General features: G+C 42.0%; 1 protein-coding gene across 5 annotated transcripts in view; it reads right to left on the reverse strand.

Moving 5' to 3' along the window:
• Positions 1 to 19,565, reverse strand: part of LOC121917799 — a 72,803-nt gene extending 53,238 nt beyond the window's left edge. For all 5 annotated transcript variants that reach the window (XM_042443943.1, XM_042443949.1, XM_042443940.1 and 2 more), the window contains exons 1-5: positions 19,139 to 19,565; positions 14,325 to 14,414; positions 4,360 to 4,521; positions 2,623 to 2,754; positions 1,663 to 1,851 (exon numbers count right to left, since the gene is read on the reverse strand). In XM_042443943.1, the coding sequence (XP_042299877.1) occupies positions 1,663 to 1,851; positions 2,623 to 2,754; positions 4,360 to 4,521; positions 14,325 to 14,414; positions 19,139 to 19,528 (963 nt within the window). In that variant the 5' untranslated portion in view covers positions 19,529 to 19,565. The remainder of the gene's footprint in view (positions 1 to 1,662; positions 1,852 to 2,622; positions 2,755 to 4,359; positions 4,522 to 14,324; positions 14,415 to 19,138) is intronic.
• Positions 19,566 to 19,595: the final 30 nt, after the last annotated feature.

Raw genomic sequence — 19,595 nt, forward strand, 5'->3', positions numbered from 1 at the left:
CTGAATCCTATCCCCAAAACATGTTCAGAACCTTGGACAGCTCCCTCAAAGGTATTCAAAACCTGGAGAGGCCTCAATAGTCCTCTGACATGAGAGTCAGCAGTTCCCACTGGTAGTTTCTATATTCTTTGGAAGAGCTATGTGTATTTGACTTAAATTAAGCATATGAATTGCTAAATTAAAGTATCAAGGAACTGGAAAGACTGAAAAGACTGCCCCCTGACATCACAAGACCAGCCACAAACTTTATGTATAATGTCAGAAGACACAAGCAAAGAGCAGGTCTTCCCCACAAAATGCCTTTATAATAGCAGGTGACATAACGGGCAGTGATTGACTAAACCTTACACTACAGCAGGGGTGAGCAAATACACTGTGAGTCTGGCAGCCATTTTTCATTACCACTAGCCTCTCATGGCAAGCTGCTCCTTGACACAACAGGAAATGACATGATGTAACTTTTGGGTTTGGTCATTTTTCAGGAATGGTGGCAGGGGAGAGGGGAAGTAAAACTGCTCCCTTTTGCAGTGTTTGAGTGACTCTGGAGCCAACAAAAGGTCTGAAAAAATAAGAAAAGGGAGGGGGGGGATCCTAGGAGCTGCCAGGGATGTGCTTAGGCAGCCATTAAGTGCAATAAAGAAGGGGTTCAGAAGCTAAATGTCACCTAAAGGAGCTATATGTACTTTCTTACTCCTGAACTACAGGGACGACCCAAATATAAATAAACAACCCCCCCAACCTCCTCAGTCCAAATATCCAGCCTTCACTAAAACAACAACAGCAATGAATGCATCAAGAAAAGAAACTAGAGGAGGAGATGATAATACAGTTCCAATATGTGATATTCCCATCATTCCCTAAAGAAAACAAAGCATAAAGCTGGTGGTGGGGAACCCTCCTGATCTGATTAGTTCACAACTGGGGGCAGCAGGACAGAAAGTCACTGAATGATAGAGTTGGAATAGACCACAAGGGCCACACAATCCAACACCCTGACATGCAGGAAGACACAATCAAAACACTCCTGACAGAAGGCCATCCAGTCACTGGTTAAAAACCTCCAAAGAAGGAGACTCCACCACACTTTGAGGCAGCGTACTCTACTGTTAAACAGGTCCCAACATCAAGATGTTCTTCCTAATGTTTAGGTGGAATCTCTTTTTCTGTAGTTTGAATCTATTGCTCTGTGTCCTAGTCTCTGGAGCAGCAGAAAACAAGCTTGCGCCTTCCTCAATGGAGCCCTGGTGGTGCAGTGGTTAAATGCCTGTACTGCAGCCATTTACTCAAAACCACAAGGTTGCGAGTTCAAGACCAGCAAAAGGGCCCAAGCTCGACTCAGGCTTGCATCCTTCCGAGGTCGCTAAAATGAGTACCCAGACTGTTGGGGCAAATTAGCTTACTTGCTAATTAGCTTACTTGCTGTTCACCGCTATGATCTTTGAAATAGCGGTATATAAATAAAACAAACAAACAAACAAACAAACAAAACATCTTTTCAAATATTTAAACATGGCTATTATGTCACCTCCTAAACCTCTCTTCTCCAGGCTAAACATACCCAGCTCCCTACACCATTCCTCATAGGGCATGATTTTCCAGGCAAAAGTGCTATTTGGGGTCTTAATTAGCTGTCCTTGGCCCTGTTTGTCCTTGGCAAGGTACCTTCTGTCTGATCCAAGCTTCCAGCTGTTCAGATTTCTGATTGAATTCCTGCAGGTTCCTGAGTCCTCCCACTGCTTTGCTCTGATCTGTTGCCAATTGCTTCAGCAGTTGCCATTGTTCTCTCAGGGTCTGCAATCGCCTCCCTATCTCTGTGCTGTGGTTTGGCTGAACCATGAGTTGCTCGCCGATCTGTGGCATGGATAGAAAAAGAAATACATTGAATAATCATCCCATTCATCCTATATCACTGACTTTATGAGAAGCTCTAGGAACTGTCATGTGGATAAACTGGAGGAATGCAGGGAAGCATCGTAAAGTAAGTTGTCCCTTCATATCCGCAGGAGCTCCTTTTTTGGTATGAGTTAATACTGTCCCTTAACTCTTGCCTTTGTATCCTTTTTCACATGGGCACATTTTCCTAGTCCTGTGCCTAGATGCATCCCCCACACAAGACACAGCCACCATTTGCTATAGTTCCCTCCTCATTCATTAAGCCTTTAGGGTGAGCACAAACAGTTATATCTGCCAGAATTTTCTAAGTTCTTTGGCATTTTTTCACTTTACTTTGTTCTTTACATTCTTTATTACAACCCCCTAAGTTTTACCCTTGACCTATCCACAAGTCATATCAAAATTCTTAATTTTGGCCCCTAAACATGAGGTTGACTATAGACAAATATATATGGTAGTAATGTTCAATAAAGTTGAAGGCAGTAGGGAAAGAGAAAGACCACATTATAGGTGGACTGACTCAATAAAGGAAAGCATGGTTTTGAGTCTGTGAAACTTGAACAATGCTTTTAATTACAGATTCTTGGCAGTCTCTTATTTATAGGGCCAATGACAAATCTGACTTAATGGTACATAACAACAGTAGAGGGAGCAAGTGTGAACTGGATTCAAGTCTGGAACCTAAGTGACTACAGGGTGGGGATAGGAAGTCCAGAGATCTTGCTGTACCTGGTTTAGTTTGATCATAGTATTTTCAAAGTCTTTCATATCTCTTTGTAAAGTTTGAGTCATGTGCCCCCATTCCTGAATGCTGCAACCATCCTTCAGGTCTAGGAGTTTTCCTTGCACCCACTTTTCGGCCTGAAACAGAATCATACAGGGATGTGGGAATTGGATAAACATCTGGGGAAAACCCTTGGTCTACTTCCTTCAGAAATTTGAAAGATCTGTTCCTGCACAGGAGAATGGATGGATAGTTGGTAAAATGGATAGCAGTAAGAAAAACACAGTATGTCAGGGATAGGGAAGCTGTAACCTTCCACACGTTGTTGGTCACCAACTCCCATCAGTCTCAGACAGCAAAGCCAATGGTCATGGATGATGTAACAACATCAGGAAGGATACAGTGCTCCCCATCCTTGCAGCATAGAAATATTCAATATATTCTTCAATGCTAAAGTCTCTGTGGAACTGCTGTAGTGCTGTAGATCCTTCACCAAAGCTAATAATTAGGACAAAGGAAACAACTATGACCATTTTACAGAGCCCCCCCTCCCACATGTTTTAAGTTTCATGATATGGCAATGTCTTTAATGCCTCATACAGAGGAGATGTGCAAAATTATCTGCACAATATTCAATTTACATAGAAATCTGATGACCTTGGATGGTCTAGAGGCATCTTAAGAAGTAAACATTGCTCTATGGCAGTGGTTCTCAACCTTCCTAATGTTGTGACCCTTTAATATAGTTCTTTATATTGTGGTGACCCCCAGCCATAAAATTATTTCATTGCTACATGCAAATATGCGTTTTTCGATGGTCTTAGGTGACCCCGGTGAAAGGATCATTCAACCCCCAAAGGCGTCCCAACTCACAGGTTGGGAACCACTGCTCTATGGTAAAGAGCACATGCTTTGCATACAAAAGTTCCCTCATTCAGTCCCCTAGCACCTCCAGTTGAAATAGTTACATTGGAGGTGATGGGGAAGACCTCTGACTGAGGCCCAAGAAAGTTGTTGCTAGTCAGAGTAAACAATAATGGGCTAGATTTTCAAATGGTATGAACACATAAGGCAGCTTTCTTCATTCCTACAGAACCAGGAGAGCAAAATGCAGCCAATGGGTTGAAGAAACTGTTAGAACACTGATAGTTGTATCATGTGGCTGGACGCATGCTGACCCAGCAGGTACAATATGGATCACAGAGCAGAGGCCAGCAGTTCCTTCTACGAAACTGGTACCCACAGGTTGTTACAGACAGTAAGAGAGATGAGCCCTATTACTATCACATGAGTCCCTCATTCAAGATGACTTGCCAACTATCTCAAAGATAATACAGCCTTTCCTAAGGTTACTTGCATATATTTGATAAACTACCATTTAGCCCTCGCTGCACAAAACAGAGCCCCCCTGTCTGATGCCATCTTTTTTCTCAACAACAGGAAAGAAATCAGATTTTTGCAGATTAACCTACTATCTCCCTGGTCCTTCATCCCAAAGAGAGGTTGCAAGGATGACCTCATGGTACAAGAACAGCTTCCCTCTTGCCAAAAAAAACCTTGTCTTTTTCCGTCCGCACGTTCCTCTCACTCTAATAGAGGAAAGACCTCTGACAATGGAAATGTTGCTCTCCCTTCCTTTCTACTACAGTTTTTGGAAACAAAAGCAGAACATGGTCTTCCAGTGTCCTGATCCACCAAGGCACTGAAGCCAAACGCTTTCCTTTTTGAAGTTCTACCCTTACCTGCATCACATCACAGTTGAACTGAGTTATGAGTGGGCTCCATTTGGAAAGGTCCACCAGCCCTGGGCTGCTCTTGATGCCATGTTTCGGCTCCACTAGCTTACTTGCCTGTATATTCTTGATACCCTCTTTCCATGGAGATGAAGCAGTAGAATCTGCAATCTAAGGGGAACAGAAAGAGAGAAAGAGAGTATAGATTTCTTCCATTTGCCCTAAGTCAGATAAAAAGAGAGTGGGTGTGTCTCAATTGCTCTTTAGTTCTAAAGGCAAATCTATTTTAGAGAATAAATTGGCATGAATGAGCACTGAACACCCAGTCCTAAACCTCTGCATTACTGCAAGCGTGCTCAAACTACTGTAGCTATTATTTTATTTAATGGTAATATGTATACCCCAAATTTCTTACATTGAGCTCAAGCCAATGTTGCCACTTTATCTTTTCAAGAATGCCATGATGTAGGGTTAGTATCTTTCCACAAGCAGCTAAAATCCTTTTTATGCTGGCAGGCCTTTGAGAACTGATTTTTCAGAGGACACAGGCCTTGCATAATGTGCTGAAGTTTTATTAACTATTGTTGTTTCAATTTGTTTTAACTGGTTTCAAATTTTGTGTAGGTTTGTTTTTTAACTTTTGTATGCTGTTAATTTTTAAGTATGCTTGTCATAGCTGTTGCAAGCTGCCCTGAGTTCCAAACTGGAAAAGTAGGATATAAATAAATATAAGAAGAAAAAAACAGCAGTAATAATGTTGAGACAAAATGACTGGTTCGTGGTCACTTGGGGGCTAAGTCGGGGCATAACATCCACATGATGTACACCCCGGCTCTGCTCCCAGGCTAATGTGAGGCTACGTGATTCACCACATGGCTTGCGGTGTCACAGCACTCTTCTGGTGCCCAAGGAGCCTTGTATGGCAGGGCACAAAAAGAAGCCGCTTTTTGTGGCTCCTTTTTGCACCCTGCAAAGGCAAGATTGGGGCCATGGTGTCTGGTTGCCATGGCCCCAAATTGGCTGTAAAATCATAGAATCATAGAATCGTAGAGTTGGAAGAGATCACAAGGGCCATCCAGTCCAACCCCCTGCCATGCAGGAAATCACAATCAAAGCATCCCAGACAGATGGCCATCCAGCCTCTGCTTAAAGACCTCCAAGGAAGGAGACTCCACTACACTCCGAGGGAGTTTGTTCCACTGTCGAACAGCCCTTACTGTCAGGAAGTTCCTCCTAATGTTGAGGTGGAATCTCTTTTCCTGCAGCTTGCATCCATTGCTCCGGGTCCTAGTCTCTGGGGCAGCAGAAAACAAGCTTGCTCCCTCCTCAATATGACATCCCTTCAAATATTTAAACAGGGCTATCATATCACCTCTTAACCTTCTCTTCTCCAGGCTAAACATCCCCAGCTCCCTAAGTCGTTCCTCATAGGGCATGGTTTCCAGACCTTTCACCATTTTAGTCGCTCTCCTTTGGACACACTCCAGTTTCTCAATGTCCTTTTTTAATTGTGGTGCCCAGAACTGGACACAGTATTCCAGGTGGGGCCTGACCAGAGCAGAATAGAGTGGCACTATTACTTCCCTGGATCTAGACACTATACTTCTATTGATGCAGCCTAAAATCGCATTGGCCTTGTTAGCTGCCACATCACACTGTTGACTCATGTTCAACTTGTGGTCTACTTGGACTCCTAGATCCGTTTCACATGTAGTTTCATTCAGCCAGGTGTCCCCCATCCTATATCTGTGCTTTTCATTTTTCCGCCCTAAGTGCAGTACCTTACATTTCTCCGTGTTGAATTTCATTTTGTTAGCTTTGGCCCAGCTTTCTAGTTGTTCAGGTCATTTTGAATCTTGATCCTGTCCTCTGGAGTATTAGCTACTCCTCCTAATTTGGTGTCATCTGCAAATTTGATAAGTATTCCCCCAATTTTGTCCTCCAAGTGATTGATAAAGATGTTGAATAGAACTGGCCTGAGGACAGAGCCTTGTGGGACCCCAATGGTCACTTCTCTCCAGGCTGAAAATGAGCCATTGTTGAGCACCCTTTGCGTTCGGTCGGTCAACCAGTTACAAATCCATGTAACCGTTACCTTGTCTAGCCCGTATTTTACAAGCTTGTTTGCAAGAATATAATGGGGAACTTTGTCAAAGGCCTTACTGAAATCAAGATATACTATATCCACAGCATTCCCTTCATCTACCAAGCTGGTAATTTTATCAACGAAAGAGATAAGGTTTGTCTGGCATGACTTCTTTCTCTGAAACCCGTGTTGACTTTTTGTGATTTTGGCATTGCTTTCTACATGTTCACAGGCCTGCACAGTCCCTTACTGAGTTTCCAAGCTCAGCAGGGTGTAGAACCTTGATGTCGAGTTAATACTCTAATCACCTATCACCACCTCTGCCATACCAATATAACATGGCATACTAGGTATGTCAGCTTTGATGTGGTCTCCCTGTTCACCAAAGTCCCCATAATGGAAACTGTGGCACTCATCCAACAATTTTTTTCTGGAAGACATCACAGCCCTGTTTGAACATTGCCTCATCACAAACTACTTCCAGTGGGACAATGGACTCTAGCCATGAGAAGCCCTCTGAGCCCCGTGATAGCAAACTTTTACATGGAACACGTTGAAAAGCAATTCCTGGAAACAGCACCAGAAAAGCCCATTTAGAGCCATGGAGAAGAAAATCTATCTCAACAACATCCACCCAAACATCCAATTCAAGATGAAAAAAAAGAAAAGGAAGGAACACTGCCATTCTTGGATGTCCTGGTCATCCACAAACTGGACCAATGATTGGGCTACATGCTACACAGAAAACCTACACACATGGATAGATACCTACACAAGAACTCCAACCATCACTCAGGACAAAAGAGAAGCACAATAAAAACACTGGTAGCCTGTGCAAAAAGGATCTGCAAATTCCGCTTCCTAAATGATGAACTGAAGCATCTAAACTGGGCTCTGTAGGCTAATGGTTACTCCAGCTCAGACATCAGAAGAGCTGCCAGACACAGTGGAGTGAAGACAAACAACCATCCAAAAAAGAAGGTACTTTTACCATATATCAAAGGAGTCACAGACATAATAGGGAAAACTAATGAGGAAACACAACCTCCAAATGATCTACAGATTGACCAAGAAAATCCAGCAAATGCTGCACTCAGCAAAGGACAGGAAAGACCCTGTCACGGCCGCAGGAGTTTACCGCATAACATGCAGGTATGGACAAGTCTACATAGGGACCACCAAATGCAGTGTTCAAATGCAAATCAAGGAACACGATAGACACTGCAGACTGGACCAGCCAGAAAAATCAGCAGTAGCAGAACATGTTATAAACCAACCTGGGCATAAAATGCTTCTTTCAAAAAACTGAAATTCTGGACCATGCCAACCACTATTAGGTCAGAAAGCACAGGGAAGCCAATGATATCCACAAACACCTGGACAGGAGAGAAGAAACCCTGAAAGTGAGCAATGTTTGGCTACTAGTCCCGAAAAAACACCAAAAATCAAGACTCAGCACATGCAAATGAACATCACCCAGGGTCAGGGGGTTTCCCATCTATCACTAATTAAATAGACACAAATCCTCCTCACATATCCTCCCATCCTGAGGTCTTGCCATTCACCAACATACAGATTAACATGTAAATCACTTCCTCTCAACCAAGGGTTGCACAGTATCTATACCCTACACACCTCTATGCCACCATTCCCTGAAGATGCCAGTCACAGATGCAGGCGAAATGTCAAGAATAAATTCTTCCAGAACATGGCCACATAGCATGAAAAACCCACAAAAAATTATGGATGCCAGCCGAGAAAGCCTTTCATTTCACATTGGCTGATATATGTCTATGGATGTGTGTGAGTGTGTGTAACAGTTACTCCTAGTCACAATCTCATTCAAATTCTTTTTGAAGTTTGTATAACGTCTAATGACGTGGACTGTAGTCCATAAAGGCTTTTACTAGAATAAATCAATTATTCCCAAAGATGCTACTGGACTCTTTCATTGGCCTTTTTTCTTTTTTGTTGCTAAGACAACTACCTCTTTGAATAGCTATATTTATTTAGTTATTTTCAAACTCTGATAGTGGGAGCTTTATGCATCAATTTAACTCATAAACTCTCCTAATGAAAAGGGATAACTAATTATCCCACAGTTTGTTAAATTTAACTTGTTATTCCCACGATCTGGTGCAACTTTTACATTACAGAATCAGGTGCTGATAGCCGTTGACAGATACCACAGTGTTGCAGATCCAAAACACAATGGTGCAAAATTCTAGGCTGGCTCATAATACAGGCGAAACTGCAGTGGTGATGAAGATGTACCTGCCCTGCAGTTATTGTGCTAGTTCTCACTGCTGAGTCAAGTAGCAAAGAAAATTAAATATACTTAAAATGCAGTCTCTGCATGTTGAAATCCCTCCTATAGATTCTTATAGGATGTGGATCACACCATTGCAACCAAACATACTTTTCTGCAAGTATTGTAATAATTATTGGGTATGTTTTTATACTGCATACATAGGAACATACCACCCTCCTATCACAACAACCACATGATGTAGGCTAAATAATTCAAAATAATTCAAGAACTTCATGGCTAAGTGTGATTTCAGAGCCACTGTGGAGACAGAAGCACTGTGAAATGTCATGGGAAGAAACTATGGTTTGTACACCATTTAGTAAGCAGTCTGACCAGCCATAATCCTGCCATGATCAGAAGACATACCATATACTTATGAGTAGGGTTCCTGGCTCTCAGGACTGACCCCTCTTCCACAGTCCCTAGAGTATAGGGGAGGAATCCCAGCACAAGAACATTGCCTTGAAAATGTGTGCGTGTGTGTGTGTGTGTATAAATATATATTCTCCTCACTTGTTAGCTATGGACACCTTGTATAATTAAGGTAAGAAGACATAACAGCCTCTCACTAAAAAGCAGGACTCCCTCCAGCTCCTCCCTAGTATAAGGCTCAATGCAACAAGCAAAATAATGGGCTACTTTTGCTGATGTAGCAATACATTATTTCTTTAAACATCTCAAGAATTCATACAGAACTCACTCTCACACTCTCTCTTTGAAAAAGAAAGTTCTCCACTGAGGCACAGTGCGTTTTTTCTCTCTTGCAAATGGCAAACTTATTGTAGTCTACTAGGCATTTTATCTGCATGGCTTTCTTGGGACACATTTGATCTCAAAACTGTTCTGATATAGACATCTTTTCCTTTATTTGTTGTTATTGTTAACTGCCATCAAGTCCACTTTAACCTATGAATGAGAGACCTCTGAGGAACCCGATCATCAACAGCTCTGTTCAGGTCTTGCAGACCCAGGGCCATAGCTTCCTTGACTGAAACTATCTATCTGGAATATGGTCTTCCTCTTTTCCTACTGCCTTTTACCTTCCCAAGCATTATTATCTTTTTAGTTAGTCATGCCTTCTCATGATGTGGCCAAAGTACAACAGCTTCATGTTAGTCATCTTGATTTCTAAGGAGAGTTCAGGCTTGGTTTGCTCTCTAGGGGCCATTTATTTGCCTTTTTAGCAGTCCACAGTATCCACAGATTTCTTCTTCTGTACCATGTCTCAAATGAGCTGATTTTCTTCCTATCAGCTTTCTTCACTGTCCAGCTTTCACAACTATACATAGAAATTAACCAGAATAAAAGGTGCTCTCTCTCTCGCTCTTTCTTATGTTGTCTTTATGCTGTGCTAGCCATGTTTTAAACCTCATCTTCACTCATTTCTCATTTTTACTGCCTCTATCTTAGAAATAAGATCTGGCTCTTATTGGTGTTCAGTCAATTTGCGCTTGTCCCTAGTCTTTGAAATTTTTGGGTTTGTACAGAGTGATTGAAAAGACCAGAAAGTCCCAGATTTCATTCCTGTTCTTTCCAATTTTATTTTGGAGATACATACACATTTTGTTTATCCTAGAATATATTCTGTCAGTTGCCAGTATGATCAGAGACATTTTATATCAGTTCCCCATATGAAATAGGGGACAACGAATGTAATTGTTTCATTAAAACTGATGTGTGTGTGTGAATGGACCAGTTCTGATAGCAGAGTTAGGAGATAAACACCTGAAATGTTATAGTGCTGTAAAGTTAAAACTAAGGAAGCTTTAGCATAGCTCCCTCTATACGTATTTTTGCCTGCTAAACAGTGAAACCTATCTCTTGTTTTGATGTAACAAGGCTGATGTGTGAATAAAGAAATGTGCCTCCTCCTATCATATATGGGCTTTGGGAATAATCTCAAAGTGCTAAGCTCCTAATTGGTATGCTGAAGATTTATTTCTCATTCATCTGCTTTATCTCCTGCTTCTTGGCAAGTTTCTGTTCCATGACAGTATCTGTCTCTCACATCATGGCATAAGAATGTGGCCTACATGAGCTCCCTGACTAATCCTGCACCCATTTATTCTGCCAGCACCAGACTGCTCATTCAACTAATGTGGTCCCATTGAAATCCCTCAGTGTTTTCACATTGTTCATTCACTGCAAGGATCTGATTTGTAATAAGTGAATGAATGGTCTATCTATACACATACGGGCTTGACTGGTAGAAAGATTCCAGTTAAACTTTCCAGACATCTTTCCTCATCATAAACCTTACCTAACTCTAGTGAGAATTAAGCATGAAATCAGAGCTTGGAAAAGTTATATTTTAGATTACAGTTCTGGATTCCCCTCAACCAGTATGGCCATTGGAAGATGCAGTCCAAGAAAGTAACTTTCTCAATCTCTGCCTGAGGCAGAGATAAACATGCACTCTAAAAAGAAAAAAAGAAAAAGAAAAAGCAAATAAACTCTTTAGCTTCATCTCATCATAGTATCCTGATCAACCACCATCTCTCTCTCTCAGCCCTAAGGGACAGTTGTTGTTGTTGTTGTTATCCACCTTCGAGTTGATCTCAACCCATGGTGACCTTGTAGATGAGACATCTCCTAGACTCCCTATGCTCCACTGCTCTGCTCAGATCCTGAAAATGCATACCTATGACCTCCTTAATAGAGTCCATCCATCTAGCATGTGGCCTTTTGTCTTTTTCTGCTTCCCTCCACCTTTCCTAGCATTATTGCTTTTTCCAGTGAGTCATGGTTCCTCATGATGTGGCCAAAGTACAATAGCCTCAGTCTTGTCATCTTGGCTTCCAGAGAGACTTCTGGTTTGATCTGCTATAGGACCCATTTGTTTGACTTCTTGGCTGTCCATGGTAACCTCAGCACTCTTCTCCAGCACCACATCTCAACTGAATTAATTTTCTTCCTATCCACTTTCTTAACTGTCCAGCTCTCGCATCCATTCATGGTAATAGGGAATACAATGGTTTGTATGATTCTGAATTTCATGCTCAGTTGTTTCTCTTTATATTTTAGGATATTTTCTAGTTGTCTCACAGCTGCCCTCCCCATTCTTAGTCTTATTATGATTTCTTGACTGCAGTCCCCACTCTGATCAATATTTGATCTCAGGTGTGAAAATTCATTTACTATTTCTATTTTCTCATTGTCTAGGTTGAGTCTGTGTAAATTTTCTGTGGTCATTATTTTTGTTTTTGTTTTCTTTCTTCAACAATAAGCCTGCCTTTGCACTTTCCTCCTTGAGGAAAGGAGGATCCTGCTGATCTTCTTTTGGAATTCTTTGGTGCGCATCATTAGCCACCGTATATTTGTAATGTAGTCCCTAGTGTCTCTTCCTTTCCTGAATCCTGCTTGACCTTTAGGATTTCTCTCTCCATGTATGGTTGGAGTTCATGCTGCAGAAATTTGAGCATGATTTTGCTTGCATGAGGGATTAGAGCTATGATTTTGCTGCAGCCTTTTATATATCCTTTTTGTAGATGGGGATGTATATTGATCGTATATTGATCGTTTCCAGTCTGTTAGCCATTGTTTTGTTTTCCATATCTGTTGACATATGTTGGTTAGCAGTGGTGTTGCTTCTGTTAGTGTGGACTGAAGCAATTCAATTGGCGTATCATTTGCTCCTCATGATTTATTTATTTTTCCTCATTGCAGTTTTTTAGAATTTGGGGTTCATCTTCATATGACTCTTCGATCCATGTGTCCTTCATTTTGTTATCCCTTTTATATAACTCTTCTGTGTACTGCATCCAGCTTCTTTTTATTCCTTCCTGATCTTGAATACAACAGCATTTCTGAATTTTCTATATTCTCAGTCCTTAAGCAAAAAGGCTACTGAAACAAAAGGGTGACTTTTCCTCCCTGCCTTCCTTACAAATGAGCTCAGACTCTACTCCTCAAAGGCAGCCTGGAGACACTTATTTTAAGTAACTCATCAAGTGAGAGAAACTCTGAATCTTTTCCAAGCTTTGTTCTTGCGGTCAGCAATGATGTAATGTTCTGTCACTGGTCCAAGGCAGCTAAGGTCAGCCAGTTACAGAAGTGGCTTCCTTCCAAGCGCAGCCCAAGGTCCAGCTGCAAACTACCATGGAGGGCTAAATTTGTAAACCTGGTATCTCAAATCCCTTTGCAGGAAGGGAGGTCAGTACTGCCTGATCTTAAATGGCAGAGCATGGAAAGAGAAGCTTAACACTCTTGTGTGCAAAACATTGACAGCACACATATCAAGTTTTGAAAATCAAATTTAAGATCCTTAAGTGGAGGAGGTATAAACAGAGCCAGGATATATGTAGAACATGACTCTGAAGTGTGATAAATTTTAAGAATACAATTTGGGTGCATATTCCTTTGGGAGGAGTTATGGCTCTGAGAAAACAAGTTCATGATAAGGCCACATTTGCATTACAAAGTTAACTCTCATGCATCAGAATGCAATATTTTAGTTGTAGACTATTTGGTTGTAGACTCCACGCAGAATTAGATCCGTTACATAAACATTTTCCAGCACTTTTTGCAGCATCGTTATCTGCATAGTTGCAAACAGTCCCCAAAAGGTACTTGCCATGTGTCTTTTCCGTACCCCTAAAAATAAAAATGCCTCACAGAACTATTGACTTTTACCAATGGGGATACTTTCTGGTCTGAGCCAATGAAAAACACTGGAGTAAGAACAATATCCCATGCTTCTTCAGCAAACCATGATTCAGGGAAAAAACAGTGATATGCTGTAGTTGTCAGCAAGTTGTCCTCATTCAGGGGTAGCTGAACATTCTTCCAAAGGGACAGCAGAACATTGAAATTTACTGGGGTCATGAAGTACCCTATACTATAAAATGCCTGGAGTTTTTAAATTTTAATTTCTAATCAATTTTTAATTTCTAATACCATTCCTTCCCTTTCCCAACATGGTTTTTTGCCATCTTTGCCTGACCTTTGAAATCTAGTACAATTAATTTTGTGCCTTTATGACTGGTTTAATAAAGCTATCACCACAATATGAATGGTATCCTGTTCTGATTTTGAACTGAGATAATCTTGTGAATGAGTCCCAGGCACAACCTCATTTCCCCACACAACATTTTCCCCAGAATTTTCTTATTTGCATCTATCACTAGAGAGGTTGGCAGGAATCCAGAGGGGACCTGCAGGGGTCTTTCTCCACCCCTGCCATGACTGGATCACCCGATCTGGGCATCGGAGGGGAGGCAGAAGGGGCTGCCAAGCTCTCTCCTGACCCCTCCAATGCCTGGATCACGAATAACCAAATTTGCAAATTCCAAGTTCACAAATTAGGAGGGACGACTGTAATTAACTCTGTATCTGGTAACCACTTTTGTCCACAGCAATCCAAATCAGCACCAGCAAATAAAATAGACTTAGGCACTTGCCTATGAAAGGGCCACCAAACCAGTTTCAAGCTGCAGTACAATCTCTAATCTACTTTCCATTGTCAGCTTTCCAATGCTTTGGAAAGTGGCAAAGAGGTTCATGAAAGACTAGGAGTCATGTTATCCACAACCAGTATAGCTGGGGAAGACTGAATGAAAGGGTTACAATGGCACATACCATGTGAAGCGGAGCAGCTCTGTCCCCAACCTTGAACTTTTTTTCTTCTTGCTTTTCTTCCTCTTTCCTCCCTTCTTTTTTGAGAAAGACCTAGAAGGAAAAATCAATAGGTTAGGATGCAGCTTCACCCAGCTATACTATATATTTGCCCAGAATATTAAAGAACCCTGGGCTCTAAACTCTTTGTGCTGGAATAGAGTAAAGGAAATTTTTCAAGCTGTCACTTTACTATCACTGCCCATCTCTTGCATAAAGCACAGTGTCTCCAGACAATGTTTTGAGATCAGCTGTGTTGACCAATTGTTGTTGCTTTAGCTACAGCTTCTCAGCTATTACTTTTGTTGTTGTGTGCCTTCAAGTCATTTCCAATTTATGGTGACTCTAAAGTGAACCTATCATGTACTCTTGGCAAATTGCTTCTCTGGGGCTGAGAGAGTGGAACTTGCCAAAGTTACCTACTTGGTTTACATGGCCAAGCTGGGATTTGAACCCTGATCTCCAGAGACATAATCCAACGCTCAAAACACTACACCATGCTGGTTCTCATCTATTACTTGTTGTTATTATTAACCACCCTTGAATCAATCTCGACCCATGACAACTGTTTTGCAAATCCACATGTAGCTATCCTAAGAGAAGATGGGGCAAAAGTAACCATCTGCTAGCCTCCTCATCACCATATTCAGCATTTTATATCAATACAATACTGAACACTAAGTTCATCAGCCATTCATTCTTGCAAGAGTGACAGAGGTCATAATTATTCCCATTTTAAAGAGAAAGCAGAAGTTAAAAAAAACTTTCCAAAATAAAATAAAATAAAATAAACCCAGCAGAAAGATCAGTATAGCCAAGGTGCAAATTTACTTCCAAGCCCAATATTCCATCCCAAGGATTATACCATCTCTCATTTAAACATCATTAGCTGCCAAATGAAGAAATAATGCAGTACTATTCAAATGTTGTCAGAATGTTATCAGAAAAGAGACAAAAATAAGACCCTAATTTAGCAGGTTCCCGGGAACTGGAGCTCTACTGTTACTCAGTGCTACTTGTACTACAAGTCTTCCTGGGAGGATAAAATTTCAAATTAAGTTAAAAAAAAACACCATCTCTCATGTTTACACAAAAATTCATTTTGCTTGGAAGGGGAAACAGATCTAGCACAATGGGAAATGGCCAAATTTAAATAGGAAGGATAAAGACTGCAGTATTGGAACATATTGTTCTCTGTGATCCTTGCCTTCCATTAGGAGCCAAGGGATAAGGTACAGTCCTAACAGTCAAGCTGGGGTATTTGTGATCCACACAAGCAATGTCTCCAAGAAAAGCAAGTCTTTTAGAAGGCAAAGTATCGTATACTTGTGAGAGGAAACAAATCAATGTCCCCTGGCCAGCACGGTCTATTTTGGCACATCCTTTGAGCAGAGACTGTTTGCATCTTTGGCTCATGCCTAAGGAAAGGCCAACAATTAATTAATTAATTAATTAAATTTACACTTGCTACATAGGTGATTGTACTTAGCATGATCGGGGGGGGGGGGGGGGAGGGGCGGGATACTGATTTGAGTAACTTTCCATTGAAAAGAACAAAGGGGATGATGTCACCATAGCATAGAAGCATCACCCAGGGAACACAAATGCTTATCAGAGTTCATGATTCAGAACAAAGAGAGGGAACGGCTGCTGCAGTCACACATTTAACAAATACTGAGACCCAGATCAAGTATACCAGAGCACTGACAAGATATGGTTCAGGAATTATAATAAGATGTGTAACTTAAATTTATGCATAGGTTCCTCCAAGAGCAACTACATTTTATGAAGCAATTGCACTTTCTGTATTGTTTATTTCTGTTATCTCTGGACATCCAAAACTCCATACATGTCTAAATAAACCTGTGCTTCTTCCTTCCACACTGAACTTCTAACACTGCAAACATTAGTATTTCACTTGGAAATTAATCCTTCTGGACTTACTTATAAGTAGTATGTAATGTATTTTTGTATTGCAGCTAAGTCTTGTTATATAGATGGAATGGTTTGATCTGAACAAGCTCAATTGTCTTGAATGCTCATTCCACAGAGTCCCAATCCCTGGTGGATTTTATGTGTTTGCAGCTGCATTTTTCTAGGAGGAAAAAACCCAACTCAGTCTCAGGTACGTTTCTCACTGTTCAGAAGATCTTGTGCTCTTACAGCTGTTGGGTTGGAGGGGGTGTTCTTAAATGTATAAATCACCTTTTCTCAGCTTTTTTTTGATGGATGTGCATTCCCTTTTGTCCACTGCTGTAATACGTAACTGAGGTCTGGTGGGCAGGTGGTTAAAAAAAGAAAGTCCTGAAAGTTTCTTAGCTGGTTTCCTGATGTGAGGCTATTCCTCTCCAAATGTACATACAAAGAAGACTGTTCCACCCTTGGAAACATTGATAAAAGACACGTACACTAAGAGAAAAGCCTAGGATATTTTATTGTCTGGCTAAAACTTAAAGAGTATGAAACAGCTCAGCACTTGAAAACTGGGCAGCTTAGACAAAGAGTAAACTTCTCTGTTGAAGAAAATAAATTCTCCGGTGATGCTTTGCTCCTGTTCTATTTGTAGAAAGGCTGGTTGTCAGAAACACCGAATGGTCATTACATTGCTGGGCATACTGCCCTGTGACTCAAGATACTTATGGTTAAACATGTCCTTATATATGAATATATTACCTACTACCACCACAGAGGCCTGGGGCACCAGATTCCATCTTGGAAGCTAAATAGGGTCAGCCCTGGTTAGTACTTGGATGGGAGACCACCAATGAATACCAGGTGCTGTAGGCAACATTTCAGAGGAAGGAACTGCCAAAACCACCTCTGAGGATTCTTTGCCTAAGAAAACTCTATGAAATTTAAGGGGTCGCCAGAAGTCAACAGGCAAGTTGAAGATACATACACCACCACAGCCCACTTGGCACTTCCCCAGCTTGAGCTCAGTTATGGGAGATAAGCTTTCAGGTGACATAAGTGCTTTATTTACATACGAAACCCCCTCAATCCATCAGCTGCAGGAAAACAAGGCTGTCAGCGCAAGATGATCTCATCCTTCCTGCAGAGCTGCTCTGCTTGGATTGCAGAGGCAGCGCTCCGCTCTTCCCCTCCCTGCCTCTCATCCCATCCAACAAGCAGCAGCCGGGAGCACATGTGAAAACAAGAACCGAGTTAACCTTTTCTATTGCTTTGGAAAGTGGTGACTGCAATGGAGAAGTGACTGGCAGGAAGGTTCAATGGATGGTAGTGACCACACAAATGGAGGGCAGATTACTCCATCCAAGGGAGGAACAAGTCTGGGTTCTGCAAGGCTCAGTGCCAGGGAAATACAGAAGGACTTGTCAAGATTTTGGCCAAGATTTCAAGGTCAGTTTGAAGGACACTTTCCCTGGGGCCTATGGGATAGCGCAGTGAGGTAATGACTTTGCCATGCATTACAGCGAAACCTGTCAAAAATCTTGACTTTGCTCAAAACTGAGCTGCGTGGCCTCGGTTTATCATAACCTCACAAAACAGAGTTCTAACATATCTTGACATCATGGAGCCAACCATAGGATTATTTATTTGCTGTCTTTAATACTTGAAATCCATGGAGGGAATTAGAAAGCAGTTGAAGTGGTGCACCCTTGTAATGGGCAAATGGATCTGATGTGATCCTGGGTCATCCACCTGAAACATTCACATCCATAAAGTTTTGACTGACAATGCCGTTTTTTTCAGAGATTTGCTCACTCTTTTCCTATAGGAACATCAGTTAAAACAGACAGGCACACGGACAGAAATAACAGTGCAATTAGTTTACAGTTCCTCCTCAAAACAAGGCTGGATTTGGTATGGGGGGGTATTTGTAGTGACCATGCTGGCTGGGGATTCTTGTAATCCAAAAAGATCACTGTCCAAGTTCTTCTTGTGTGTACACAGAAAACTCTAAGCAAGAAAAAGGCATCTCTGAATTATAAGCATCAGCACCGTTTTGTCAGAAGACTCAGACTGAGAAACTTGTATATGCCACTCTTGTTTTTACCTTCAAGCCTGGGTGTTACGACTTCCAGGTCTTTACCAGCATCACTCTCCATGCCATATTCTTACCAAATCTGCCCAGCACTGACATGCCTTGGTACAGTTTGCCAGGGGATGGAAACTTAGATGGTTGCTAATTGTACGGGTAACATTTCCTAGGCTTGTTCCACCCTGTTCCAAGTTGTTTTTGTCACTAATCATGAGTAGGCGATACACACACAAACAAGGAGACATGAACTCAGAGGATGGAGCAGAAATCATTCCAAAAAGGCAGAACAAGAAAACCCATGTTACTTCAAATGAAGAAGAGCTATCTGGAAAAGTCAGTATTTAACCTCCATCTTTTAAGGGGAAAGCCTTTTACAAGGAAAATATCAGACAGCGTGCAGTATATGATGACACTGAGTGATAATTTGGAGGAGACAGGGGCTAGATTCAGTCTAAGAAAAAATGGCCTCCTTTGTCTCCAATGATCCCTCCATCTCCGACTCTTACTTTGCTCAGAGTTACTTCTGGTACATCTTTAGTTTTGCATGAACAAAGCTCTTCTTCCACCAGAGACAGACAGGGCAAAAACTGAACTATCATGACGCAAATTGGCCCCTAGAACTTCTAGTCTTACAACGCCTTCTGACATGATGGAGGCCACAAAGGATTCTAGAGACTGAGGAGAAAGCAGGCCTGGCTTAGCTTTCAACCCAAGAGCGGTGGAAAGCAGAGTGCCAGGGCATAACAAAATAAAGGGTGGGCAAGGAATGGCTTACCTTGAACTGGGCTTTTCCTGTCCTGCAGTTGTTGTTGTTGCAGTTCCTCTCGGAGCTGGCCTGGGTAGTGCCCCTAAGCATGGCATCCTCCTCGCCCGGACCAGGCTCCCTTTGCCAGTTGGACAGAGCGATCTTCTTGATGGAACGGGACAAGGAGTTGGGGTTGATGCCATCCTCTTGGGTGGCCACCCTTTCGAGCCCAGCCCCCGTGGGCCCCGGGGAACCGCCAGCCAGGGACAGAGGAACGCTCTCCTCCTTCAGGTTTTTGTCCAGAGCAGCTAGAGAGATGCCGGGGCAGCTCTCTCCCGGAAAGTCCAGGGAGCACTTGGGCAAGGAAAGCTTGGTGCTAATGGTGAAGGGCTGGACTTTCCTTGCCGTGCCCTCCGACATTGTTCCTCGAGCATTTGGGCCCGGGCTCCGTGGGTGTGCCTCTTGTCACTTGGCTCCAGTGTCCCAG

The sequence above is a fragment of the Sceloporus undulatus genome, chromosome 1 (genome assembly GCF_019175285.1).
Source record: "Sceloporus undulatus isolate JIND9_A2432 ecotype Alabama chromosome 1, SceUnd_v1.1, whole genome shotgun sequence".
NCBI classification, from domain to species: domain Eukaryota; kingdom Metazoa; phylum Chordata; class Lepidosauria; order Squamata; family Phrynosomatidae; genus Sceloporus; species Sceloporus undulatus.